The sequence below is a fragment of the Haliotis asinina genome, chromosome 11 (assembly GCF_037392515.1).
Source record: "Haliotis asinina isolate JCU_RB_2024 chromosome 11, JCU_Hal_asi_v2, whole genome shotgun sequence".
NCBI lineage: Eukaryota > Metazoa > Mollusca > Gastropoda > Lepetellida > Haliotidae > Haliotis > Haliotis asinina.
In genome coordinates, this window is record NC_090290.1 from 3511582 (window position 1) to 3525830 (window position 14249).

At 39.6% G+C, this 14249-nt stretch overlaps 1 protein-coding gene across 1 annotated transcript in view; it reads left to right on the plus strand.

The window, feature by feature from the left end:
- Window positions 1-3145: 3145 nt before the first annotated feature.
- The window catches only part of LOC137256370 (uncharacterized), a 49876-nt gene continuing 38772 nt past the window's right edge, over window positions 3146-14249 (plus strand). The window contains exon 1 of the mRNA XM_067794200.1: window positions 3146-3175. Within this exon, the coding sequence (XP_067650301.1) occupies window positions 3146-3175 (30 nt within the window). The remainder of the gene's footprint in view (window positions 3176-14249) is intronic.

Below are 14249 nucleotides of genomic sequence, written 5' to 3' on the forward strand. Positions count from 1 at the left end.
AGCGAGTATAGGTTTATGCCGTACGATTCTATCTATATGACTGAGGTCTGTAAAGGATCAAGTCAGCACCAGACAAAAAAGTCATCACCAGCATGTGCATTGATATGCACAATGGGATACGATGACATGTGTCAACCAAATTCCGATCTCGTTGGTCGCCGCTTACGACAAGCATCGGTTACTGAAGATCAATCATTCTAACACGGACCTTCGCGGGTTCGTTCGTTGCTAACATGAAACATGGAAATTCATGATTTTCAACATTCAGAGAGAAAATCATAATGTTAAGTTTTTGAAAATATTTCCGTGAAAATCCGTGTTTCTGGGGTTATTGGATACTACAGTCAATATAATATGAGAAGGAGCAAGCCCCTGTACAACCGTATTGACTCTCACCTTGTACAACACGTTCTGTACAACAAATGAAACGCAACACCTTAGTGTTGTTAATGAAGCAAACAAACATTTTATCATATAACATGTAGTTCTACATTTATATTTACAACACATAACGTCAGAGAATATCATATCTTATTCCATCAGTGTAACGCAAATGTTAGGACCAATATTATATGAAATTACACGAATGGACCATTTTAGACCATCACGGGATCAGGTTACCGGCCCAGGATAATTCGTCAACTGGATCCACATGGTTTAGTAAACGTTTATATACAACATCATGAAGAAAGACGTAACGGTTCGAATTCCTATGGTATGAAAGAAAATGGTTCGAGTCGACCTGACGGCTACACAACAGCAGTAAACGCCTGAGACGTTCAACGTTGGGGCTTAACACCAGCATTAAGTTGAAGTGTTTGCTGGAGTAAATAGTATTGTGAAATTGTTGTCTGCCTGAGAGGGTACGTAATTCCTGAAACATTCATAGTAAATAAACGTGCTATTGTTGTGATGTTCAGTTCTGGTAAAATTTGACTACATTCATAATACATGATATACATAAGACATGCTATACATAATACATGATATACATAAGACATGCTATATATAATACATGATATAAACCCGTCTTGGGTCCGTGTAGGTAGCATTAGTACTGAAAGTCCCCATGGTCCCTAACATTGTGTTGTACCTTCAGTTGTTGGCGATCCATGTGCCATTTCTATATTGTGCTGTCGTCTTTAACTAAATTGTTTTAGTTTTACATGTTAGTCTTATGTTCATATTTGTGATACTCCAGTATTTTAGTATTTTTAACTATCCATCATCGACAGGTTTTACTCTTCAAAACGTTTTCGTCCTTATTGTAAAAATGTTTTCGTCACGGCATGTTGCCGATATGACGTTACACATACGCTCACATACATTCATACATACACTCTTTGAGTAAATGCATTTACACAAGTGTAGGCCAGATATTGCTTTAAAATTATTAATTTTTGTCAGATTCCGTAAACTTCAACCGATTTTAACATAAAATGGTTACACTCAGGTCTTCATGGTTTGATATAATTAATCCCAATAAATTTATTTATTAGTACATTTATATTCAAAGGCGGTGTGTAGAAAACAATACAGACATACAACAGGTATTTTCATATGAAAACAGGATACATGAAAGAGTACATTTCAAAGGGCCGACATCTGAGGAGTGTCAGGTAATACTGCAGGTGTCCGCTTTGATGCTGATTTCTCCGAATCGATGATAAAAGTCATTAATGAGCCCTGTATTAGATTGGAAAGTCTGATTGTGGAAAAATCGAAAACAATATATTCCCATTAATAGTCCACCTTCACAATGTCCAGGGTGTGGGCGTCTATGTTTTCCCCAAATAGGCGTTGTTCCTTTCAGAGAAAGTCACAAAACAAACAAATTGACGTACATTTACATTACTGCGCAGATAATGAATATATCAAAGCGAGATATAACCCTTCGTCCACTAGGGTGAAGTAATCGACCGTTTAGCCCCACTTCTTTCATGAATATCTAAACAGATTTGGAAAGTTGCAATATAAACTGAATTGTGATTCTCTTCTTCTTAATTTTTAAACGTAGTATTGGGCATTGATTCTGTGACTGCTATTTGTACGATCCGCTATTTTTCAGTAGTATACAATTGGTTGTAGTGAGCGATGCATGTATTATATGTTGAGCTCACATTTCATTCATTCATTCATTCGATGTCTTTTTCCTATTCGTAACATTCAGTCCATGTGCTTTAAGCTAAATACATCAGGTATATGCTGAAAGATTCAAAACGCGAGAATGTGTTTTACGTTAGAGAACTGGAACTCGATTCACAGGGAAATGTGTTATAGACATGTTCGTTGAATTCTTTGCAATATTTTTACAGCAGTTATAAATACATGGTAGTGGGCGTTTGCGGCGACACAATTTGCGGCGTTGAAATGCATGAGTGCCGATTGCGGTGTGTGCCGATTGACGTCAGATTGACGTTAATAGCCATGCACATGTGCCGTACAATTGTAAACATGTCTGCATATTATCTGTACAATGAAAACATATTTCTATTGAGGTTTACGAACAATGGCGATAAACATTTGGGTCCCGGTGGGCGAACTGTCTAGTAATCCAACGACGCAGAGGTTCCGGGATGGGGCCCTCCTCTGACCAGATGGTGGCTACATGAATACATGCAAACACCTATTTGCGAGTACAACGACGTGCAGTAAATTTGGACAGTAAATTTTACTACAGTCCACACAGCTTGGGCACACGGAAGACGGGCCTCGTTAATTTACACAGACTCATAACTACGCGTTATAAAAAGCACTTTTAGTTTTCACTCGTGTCATTCCGGCAAGCCAGATGGCGTCTCGTACCCTTCTCGTGGCCATGTTTACATCTGGGTCCCGTGTAAGCACAAACGAGCATGGAGGTGAAAATAGTCTAGTGCTATTTTCAAGGAAAGATAACTCTGAATTTCCAAACATGGTTCTTAGAATATCCTACATCCCGTGGGCAAAACAGCAATACGGTCATTCCCTTTGCAAATATGTTTCAGTGTTGAAAGTTGTTCATCCTGTAGCTCAAAGTTTATGTTTAAATTGTCCTTGGTATAGTTTAGCGAAGTTTCAAAGTTTAAAGGTCCTGCCATTTTCATGTTTTGAAATGCGTTTTACTACGCGCGATTTGATTGGTTTGCCATGAATTTTGGCAATAATGGCGTACGAGGGGGATATGAGTCTTCTGGTAGGTCACGGGAAAAGACGAGTAGTTACGAATGGTTAATTTAAAGCGCCTAATGACTGCAACAGTTGTATAGTGGACATTGAGATGAGATTGACATCCGGTGATCGAGGGGAAAAACATAGTACCTTTGAGCAGCTGGATTTCGGTGCTAGTCAAATATTAGTGTGATAACAACATGCCTCAGGACAAAACAGCTGTTTGACGTCTCCTTGAATTGGGGAATCTAAATTCCTATAATAAAGAGCGTCTGTAAATAACTGAGCCTTGAAACAAAACAGTGATTGATATTATGACCGATGGTCTACGCAGTCGGGTTACCATGACAACCACGTCACCATGACTGACTCTGAGAACCAGGCTCTGATACTGGTGTTCTGGCTAACTGTTGAGCATTATCTGTGATAAATGGCCATTTGAATGATTGTAATTTAAGTTCATTGACTAAATGGGGAATTATGCAGTGTGGATACTGATAAATTCTGTCTATGGATGTTAATATATTTAAATCCACGAACCTTCATTCGTTTCTATCTCGAAAATAAATCTGAAAATAATAATTATGTGAACGTACTAAATGGTATAGTCGTAGCCGGAGTCGCGGTAGTAGCAGCAGTAGTAGTTTTAGTGGTAGTATTACTAGCGGTAGTAGTAGTAGCAGCAGCAGCAGCAGCAGCAGCAGTAGTATAATTAGTGGTAGTATTACTAGCGGTAGTAGTAGTAGTAGTAGTAGTAGTAGTAGTAGTAGCAGCAGCAGCAGTAGTATAGTTAGTGGTAGTATTACTAGCGGTAGTAGCAGTAGTAGTAGTAGCAGCAGCAGCATAAGCAACAACAGCAGGATAATGGTGTAGTCGAAGTCGTGGTAGTAGTAGTAGTAGTAGTAGAAGAAGAAGAAGAAGAAGAAGAAGAGGAAGAAGCAATAATCACAAGCACCACAAGACCATTTTCATAACGATCATCAAAATCTGCGCACAGCATATTATACTGGTCGATGCAGAGTATATGATGAGCATGTTTTTTATGATTTACTTTCAAAGAATGATCGTACCAACTGTTCGCTCAGAGTAAGGTACCCTTTACTACTGTGAATATGTTAATGAATTGCCTCTGTTCACCTACCTGTAAATGAGTACCCGGCAGGATAAGTCATGTGACTATTACCCTCTAGGGCCTCACAGGCAGTTTCTACTGGTAATTATGTGTTAGCACTTTGAGCATGTACATGTGGGTAGGAGCAGAAGCTTTATAGATAAACGTCTATTATTTTTATCTTGCAATGGATTGTTTTTAATTTTTCTCACGGTAAGTCCCTTCTCGGATACCCGCATACAGTACTGAGTTATTGGGGAAAGACTGAGAATTGTTTTTGAGCAGCTTTCGTTCTTGCCCTTAATAACTCAATATGGAATAACAAACTTGGACTGTTACGCCCTCCAACACTTCTCATCTTTGCCTCTCCCTAACCCTCACCCCATTTCTATCCAAATCGTTTCATGATTATTCATGTACTGTTTATGCTGCTATAATAAACAGGTCACTTCCTAGCGACCCCATATCCTGCCAGCCTAGACCACGTCAGTTTAAAGAGCATCTGCTGAAGTGTTAAATTGGACAATTTAAATCGATTGCTCTGCCGAAACTGGAAAAAACGTCCAGTTACACACTGTAGATTCCACGCTCCACTGTTACATGTACATTAACGTTATCTGTGAAGTCAAGTGGTTCTTTAAGTTAATGAATAACACGCATAAAACCGTCAGTTCAAACTATCTTTGAACACTTGTACTTATTTTAAATGAACACTAAATAGTGCATCCATTTATTACAATGATTTAGTTGATGGAGAGGTGAGGTAAATGGACAGACACCTCTTTCAAAATTATTGCATGTATACAACAAGGTGAATATTTAAAATGAATAAAGTTTATCAATAAATACCACATGTAAATATATAAAATGAAAAATGCGTATAAAAGTTATGCATGGAAGAATTCAACAATATTAGAACATTTTCATCAAACACCGTGCATTGCGCCATTACGCATTTGAAAATAATTTTCAAAAACTTCCTTTTGCATCACAGAAAGGATAATATTATGAAACATCATTTTATGACAAGCGTTTCTGGCAGATAATATTGTCCCTTTAACGTGCGAATCAATAGGCTCACTTTACTTCAAAAACCATGTTGCCTTTTGAAATATGCATACACTTTTAATGTACAGTTCATAGATGTTACAGTACGTTGTATAGGTTGGTTGACGCGACCAGGATTGTCATGACGTGTTACTTTTATCAGAGGCCCTGCAGCGAAAGCTAAACAAACAACAAAATCAAACAGTCACCAGTTGGAAGAAAAAGTTCTTTCGATGAGCCCATAACTCCGTCTGTTTAGGGCTAATATTTTATGACTTCATCACAAAGGAGGTAAACGAGAGGGGGTGGGGTAGTCTAGTAGTTAGGCGTCTCGCCGAAGACTCGGGTTTGATTCCCCATATGAGCACAATGTATCACCCATTTCTGCTGTCCTCCGCCGCGATATTGCTGGAATATTGCTAAAGGCGGTGTAAGACTAAACTCACTCTAGTATACGAACTAAAAAACTGTATTTTTTGGTTCCGTTTATTTAAATCGAAATCAGCATAAAGAACTCTGGTTGTATCGAACAGCAGATGGAGGTTCCCCTGAAACCAATTTCGTATGCCTCATGTTGTCATATAGCTGGAATATTTCGGAAAACGTATTTCGACAGGTTCTCAGAAAATCAGTCGTAACTCTATTCCAACCTTCCACGATACTGTTCCAACTCGGTATTCGCACACGAAACTGTTTCACTGAGTTAATGATCACGCTTTGGAACTGATTAATATAGCATTTCCATAACAATATTATTGTATCTGAGATTATATAAACAATATCGACAATTGTATCTTTGACAGCAGTGGATACCTGGTGTCGTGACGTACGTTTTTCGTCAGCTGTACCAGAGTTATTAGCAGAGCAAATATTGATAAAGATCTGCAGGTTGTAATTGTGGTTATATCCACATACAATCTTCTGGTTATATCCACATACAATCGCCATCACAATGTAATGGTGATGAAGATGCGCGGTGATGAAGATGTTGATGTTGATGTTGGTGATTGAGGCAGTTGTGGTTGAAATGTTCGTGGTGAAATTACGTTTAACTGGATTGTTAAGTTCTTAATTTCTCTTCAAGTGTTTCGCAATGTTTTTACCTGAGTCTTTTAAACATTTCCTCATTAATGACCGGTAAATGTATGGCACGTACGACTATCTTAGTGCTAAGAGAGCTTCGAAAACATAGGCCCATGGCAAGCTGCTGTCTGAAATGCCAGGATTCCTTTTTGAGAGTGGAGAAACTAGTTCAAACTAGTAACCGTTGTGCTGATGTTAAATTGTTATTTTCCTTATTTCATCTGAGGTAAATATTATTTACATTTTCATTTTGTCATGAATTTATATTAAAGCTTAATCAAGCATAGTGATTTTGTTGTGTTTTTGCTTTATGAATTAAGAATTAACTCGATAAAAGTTGTTTTTTTGGGATGAGTTTGTTAAAAAAACTTCTTGCAATACATACATGCACACACGCACACACGCACACACGCACACATGCATTCATTTATACATACATACGTATATACGTACGTACGTACGTACATACGAACGAACGAACGTACAACATACAATATCGCATCGCAATATATAATATGAAAATCTCTGCAATACCAACCCCTGCTATCTTCTGCCATTCATTGGACGGGTAAGTCACGGTCGATGTTCATGCGAGTGTGTGAGTGTTCACATTGCATCGGCAATATTACAGCCATATAGCGATGAACACAAGATTAAAACAAACAGGACAGTTAAACAAACTTCCTAGACTATCACAGATGTATATCTAAAACTAGTAATGAAATCTAAAATGCCTGAACTCTAAGGACGATACAATATAAAACATCGCCAACAACTGAAGGTAGAGTCACCATACCAGGGACTATGGTGACTTACAGTGCCTTTCCTGCCTGCATGAACCCTAGTTGGATTTACACCACCCCTTCAGTCGCTGGCGATTGTGGGTACAATATAACCGAACTTTAAAAGAACAAAATTACTGCTTTTAAAACTCAGACACGTTTACAGTTAACGTTGAAAGTTTTGGTACCTACGTATCGTCTCAGTGGGACAATAATTTACGATACATTAACCCTTTAGAGGATACAGCCACTAACAATCTCAATTCAAACTGCCAAGCATAAAATATGTAACTATTTACAAATCATTTAACAAATCTCATTCTTTCAAAACTGCGATAATTAAATGAGACCTAATTCTCAGACCCTTCATAGTGCGTGATTTAAAGTAGTCATCCCTTGTAATGAAATATTTAACATATGCTTGCCTGTGATTCTGTCATTACAATGGAGGATCTTCACCTTTCAGTAGATATGCTTGAGTATATCTTGTGTGACCAATACAACATCATAACCTCTTCAAATGTGGACTGACAATCCAGGTAGGTGTAACCAATATAGGGTCTGATTGCATGTAATCGATTGGTACCCATTTGGGTGTCTCGAGTCTCACTTCTTCTGCATTAGATCACGGATATACGATATGATAACAGCTGTGTAATCAGAGTATGGAATACGAAGTACTATCAGATTTGTTCGGTGCTGCGTTAGCAGCAAAATCAGCCATAGTGTTTTCCAGAAATTCCAACGTGGTTGGGTAACCAGCAGAGGGCGATGTCGTATTGGCCAGTAGTAAAATCATTTTAATAATAATTCAATAATTTCATTTATAATTGGATGTTTGCAAGAAAGGCTTTTAATAGTCTGAAATCTGAATAGATTGAACTGCAAGAAAACGTCACTCCCTTTTAGAAATTGATCATCAGTTTAATCCAAAGAAATGTAAACACCATCGTAATAGTCGGAAAGACTTCAAAATTGACATGTTTGATCATCAATACTTAAAGACGAATTTCAGACAATTACAAGTCAACATGACGACAGGTGTCGCGACAGTGCGATCCGAAAGTCAATAACGTGTATGGCCTCCTTCAGCGTTGACATCAGCGTTGCATTGCCTGTACATGGAGTGGATGAGACAGTTGATGAAGGCCACGGGAACTTGCGCCCAGACTCGGTGGGTGGTTCTCCTGAGAGTGCTTAGCTGCAGTTGTCGGCCTTGGACGCACATCATTAAGGCTCAGGTGGTTTCGGGTTTAAGTCTAGACTGAGGGCAGGTCATTGAAGAGTTTGTATGCCGTGTGGACGGAGAAAGTCTCTAGGTGTTCTGTCAGTATGACGCGTTGTCCTGCTGGAAGGCGCGGTTTCCAGGTGGTTTCCAAGACGACCAACTTGTGGCACGACGAAGAGTCTCAGCGCTTGATCAGTGTCGAGGACAGATGCTACACCATTTCCTCTATCAGGACTAATATTCTGGACCACCATAGAGTTTAGTTTGTGTAACTTTGCTATTGAAGAACACGTTAAAGATTCAATTGTTCAAGTATTTTTTTCTGCATAGTATAGGAATAAATTGAAACAAAGATACATTGTGGTGGTTTCAGATTGGGTTTTATTCCATGTTAGAGAAAATACTGTAAAAGGTTCAAATCTGCAAAAACACATGTTGAAAATAGCTATTGCCGTACTTGGAATTTGACATGGTTCTGGATGCAAAAGTCACTGTGACCAAATCAAGTTTGCAGATATGGCAGACACAACCCCATACCATGACTGAACCTTTATTGCATGGAATGGTCTCCGCAATGTTTCGTTCTGCCATTGCCGTGTTTGATCGTCTCCAGGCCCGTAAACGGCCGTCAGCACCGTGCAATAAAAACCTACTCAATGAAGTCGTGAAGATATCGTCCTACCCTACAAAAACAGTGTTCATAGGACAATGCTGTTCATAAACGGATGTCGCAGTACAAGACGCAGCAACACTGCATCTTCACGTCTGGCTTTTTTGCGCGGTTGTCCCGAACGTGGTCTGTCTCTGATATCATCAATTACTTCAAATTTCTGCACTAATCGTGAGACAGCTGAATGATGTCGATTGATTTGACGTCCAATTTCTCTACCATTTAACCCTGCATTTCTCATACCAATGATTTGCCATATCAAGTTTTCTTGCACCCTATGACGAGCAATAACCGTTTGAAAAAATATTTAGACACTCTCTGACAAGATGATTACGCTCTAAAGCTCAATGACAAATACTTGATTTTAAGCTGCTTGCTTGTTTCGAGTGCATTCTGTGTTCTATGCAGCACGAAACCAGCAAAACGCCTTAACCTTTACAATAAGGTGTTCAGAAACGGTCATATTTTATGTGTGTGAAGTGTCATTTGAATTTTTCCGGTAAAACATTTTATGTCACTTTGAATTTGGTGGCGCTTAATTCATTCCGAGGTGTAAATATTTAAAATATTTAATGTGGAACAACAAATATTCAGATTCAGAAGATTCAGTCATGGTATGGGATTGTGTCTCCCATGACTGCAAACTTGATTTGGTCAAAGTGCTTGGGGAATTGGTCAAACCCCTTGTGAGAGAGTGGCCAAAGTGCGGAGAGTTTCTGGACTTTTGTGAGTCCAGAATTAAATTGTGAGGTGTTTTTACTTTTAAACTGATTACATTCTTGTTTATATTGTAATTCTTTGAGTTCCTGATTTTTTAAAAGATGTTAATATCAGGTCACTTTGTGGACTTACCAACTGCCAAGGAGGAGAAGAAAGCAGACGCGAAGGAGATATATTTTCGTGCTCAATGCCGGCAGCAGAAAGGAATCATTAACGGTTTAATTTTTAACCCAAGAGGCGGATCAACTGAAGATTGTTTCTTTTACAAATCCTCATAAAGAGTTAAATGCAAGGTTGGATCCGCCAGAATATAGTGTTCAACTTGTAATATATATAAAGATAACTTCATACGGCGTTGTGTAAGAGATGGTTCATCGGCTTTAAATACAGACTGTTCTAAAAGGCCCAAGATTAGTCTAAGGCCTTAGTAGTAGTCAGAATCAAGTTTTAGGCTGCTTTTGCAGGCTTTTACACGGAAGAATGGGAGTCGAAAATTAGACCTAAGACCTTCGCCTCCTTGACAAATTTGATGAGAGTACCATTTAAAGGAATGTTCCGGGTCCTTATGCGGCTTTTACTTTCTACAGAAGTGTAAAGTTACTTTTGAACTTAGAAACTTAAAGTCGTTTTTCAAGACACCATTTACTTACTTCATTAAAACACAATGGCAATAGCCATTTAATCGTATGCATATTTTTACCGCAACAAGAAACTAAATCATCCACAAAAAGTGATCCATCGATGGAGCCATTTAAGACTTGTATTAACCTGTATTAGTATTAAATTGTTGATTTTAATACTAGATAACGTTAAAGACAAAATACTGCCCCGTGTGACACCCTGATCTTGATTATAATGGTCAGACCTACTCGTATTTGAAATTGCCTGTCTTTTAAAAACTGTGAGATAAAAAGAGGTAAACGACCCCTTAAAGGAATGCTTAGCGAGGCTTTCAACGAGTATCAACTTTAGCAGTTAATGGCTTGTCACCGTCTTTAAGATGGTGGGAGTAGATTTCGAGCTTTTGCCTTTAAACCTTTGCATCATGTTCCACGCCCTTTGCTATAGGCATGTGTGAATTCATTTTAGAAACGTAATTTCGCCAAGATTAGTGCTTACATTGGTTGAAAGTAGCTCTCGCATTGGCATATAAAATTTTGACTTTGTCTAGGTTATGTGTGGTAGGATGTCAGCAAACAAATCAGCTTTCTTCCCACACTTTATGGCCTGTTAACAGTCATTATTGAACCACAAAGGACATTGGTATACTTTGGTCAGCATTTGTTCAGTAGATCTGAAAAGAACTGCATAGGATCTTCGCTGTTCGCAGAAAAGTCATGTTTTAAGTTATCAGTACATAGTGTCTTATGTAATGACCAGCTCTCTCCGTGGTGATAAAGGTAGATCATCACCAGAGTTACCTGTTTTGAGAATGATGGGGAAATGATCACTTCCGCTGTGTCATCATGAACCATCCATTCAGATCTGTTATATAAAGAAGAATCGCTGAGTGACAGATCTAGGCAAGAATATGTATCGGTAGCTGGATGTAAAAAGGTGGCTGAAGTTTTGTTAAATATACATAGGCTATTATCCGAAATGAACTCAAGGATATTACCTTTATTATCCGAATGGACACTTCTCCAAGGCGGGTTTTGTCCGTAATGAGACATTGGATTTGGAAGTTGATTATAGATATTTTGAAGGTCCGATTGTTGAATATTAGAAAATGGAAAAGAGCTGCACTATGTCTGTGCAACGTGCAGATTAAGCCGAACAGCAACGGTTTAAAGATCCGTATTTAGAGTGGAAGGGCTGTGTATGACACTGCACCAAAATAGAAGCGCCTTCAGTAGCTTTTTCGCCGGGAGTGGGAAATGAATGATAATCGGCATATCATCTAAAATCAGGTATCAGTATTTTTGATATCTATCTCTTGGCGACATAATGCTGATGGTTAAAGGTAGTGTACGACTACTTGTATATCACTGAAGTTATTCTTCACTCCTCGGCCTATTCCACTGAATTATATTGGCCAACTGAGTCATGGTGTCTCAGGTGGCGAGCGTACACGAAAATGGGAGGAGGCATTACTTCCTCCAACAAAGTGCATTGTAGAGGAACCTCTGGAGGGGAAGGATTGTTAGAGATTTGTTTCCTGTTTAATTTCTTTTCTTTCCTAGTTTTGCATGTACATTAGCTGGCGTCAGTCTGACATGCAACAGAGGATGTTGCTACAGATCGAGTGACTACAGAAGAATATGTTAAATTCAGTGGAGCTGAGTTCTGATTTTGGAAGAGTTTTTTCAAAGTATGACATATTTTTCTCACGCTTGAGCTTCATTATCTTTGACTCGCTTTGCCACACAGAGCAAGATCTGGAAAAAACGGGATGTGGGCAGTTCTATCATTCTGGCAGCCAAGATGATAGTGGTGGTCTCCACAACGTTGACAGATGTACGACATGACTGGGAACAATGTCTGACCTTCTGACATTTATAACATCGGAGTTGATTGCTGACATAAGCCTCTAGTATGATATTCAAACGCCTGGCCGTGATTGATGTTGGAAGAGTTGAGCGTGAAAAAGTCAAGAGGTCTCTCTTAATTGTAAACCGTTTTACTCCTGTGACAGCCTGTGTCTGTACGTCTATAGCAAAATATCCTCTTCAGACATGTCAACGTGCTTTGTTCAGCATGATGCCTTGACGAGAATTCAATGTTCTGTGCACAGACACCACAACCTCAGTATTAGTAAATGTTTTAATAGATGACAGATTCAGAGATTGCCCTCTCCGTGCACACTCGATCACCAAAGGAGATGGGAGATATTTGTCACTTCTTCACATATTCCAGCAATAACCTTTGAAACTGCAAATGGAGATATACTTCTAGAAGACGGATCAGTTTCATCTAGTTATCTCTTGGTTACGAGTGGAACCAGGCAGCTTGAGGTCCATGATGGAAAGAAATGATCCAGCACCCCTGCTCCCCATCCACCACGGAATGTCAACAAGGACGTCGACGGTGTCATATAGCAGCGGATCTCCGAGATGCTGACACCAGGGACACAAGAATGTTATACTCCAGAGAATATGACATGAATAGCCGCATTCATCTACCAAGTTAATGTCAGACTGGTTCTGCCCATGTCAAGAAACTGGACACGTGCAGTATTCAATGGTCAACATCACCAGTTTGGCCCAAGAGCGGCCGCCGTAAGGCAATGAACGCTAGGCAAACATAATTATATATTTTTAAATACAAACATTCACTGTGACACATACACACTAATGTAGAGTAATTCCAATGTGAATGTAGTCCATGCATAGGGCACACGGAGTGATCAACCGATTCATAGAACCACGCCAGTTCTAAATCCCGTCTAGGTGAAGTCAGGGCCAAAGTGGTGTGGAGAGCAAAGGAACATGGTTCCAGGCTCCTGTTGCCCTCAACCACAGGATCTCTTCCTCCACCGACACAGTTGCGCAACCCACGGCAAATAGGTGGCCTAGGACCAGTGATGGGGTGCTGGGGACCACTATTTCCCCGGGGTCCACAACGGGGAATTGAAGAGCTCTTAGCATCACGGCCCGTGTTCATGAGAGAGGTTGGGTGAGAGGACGTCCTTCGAAACAATCCCTCATGGTCAAAAAGCCCCCGAATCCTGTTTCCGAGGCTTTGATCTCACCTCCCCCAGCAGCACATGTAACAAACATGTTTGTTTGATTGTTTTTAAATTTGTTTGTTTATTTACTTGTTTGTGGCTTTGTTTTGCATTTTGTGTGCGGTGTGAATGCGTGCATGCGTGCGTGTGTGTGTGGGGGGGGGGGGAGGGGGTGTGAGAGAGAGAGAGAGATGCTCCACAGAAGTAAGATGACCTGTGTTTTATTTGCCGACTATCCCCGCTCGGCTCAAAGCTCCAGAAATATGACAGCGGCATTGTCACCTGCTCACTGATTATTTAAAGCCGCACTCACGAAAATGCCAGCTGTATGAGACGATAGCATCGCCTATAAATTAATTTGCAACCATATAGGTTGTTGAGGCGTCTGTCGTTAATATCATCCTTAATTACATCAAAGACCCAACACAGCCATGCGCCATAAAACAACCATATATATATTCATCTTTAAAATTGTGTCATTAAAATACTCAGAGATGACAGAAAAAGTAATAACACCTTCCTACGGTGCTCATATAATTTTTCCTCGAATTCGTCTCGCCGCTTGACTGGCTCATGCTAATGGGATGCTGACGTTAGTTGTCCATGGGTATAAAAAGGACTCGCTCGAGCATTTCAATGCCTATCCTGGTCTTCAACTCCGTGTGTTCCCGTTCTTACAAGGTAGGTGTCTTAAACACCTAGTTTTAGTCACCGTGATATCACTGAATATCCGATATTAGTGTTAAACTGCGATGGTGAAAGTTAGAGAGGTCGATGAAAGCCATGGACTT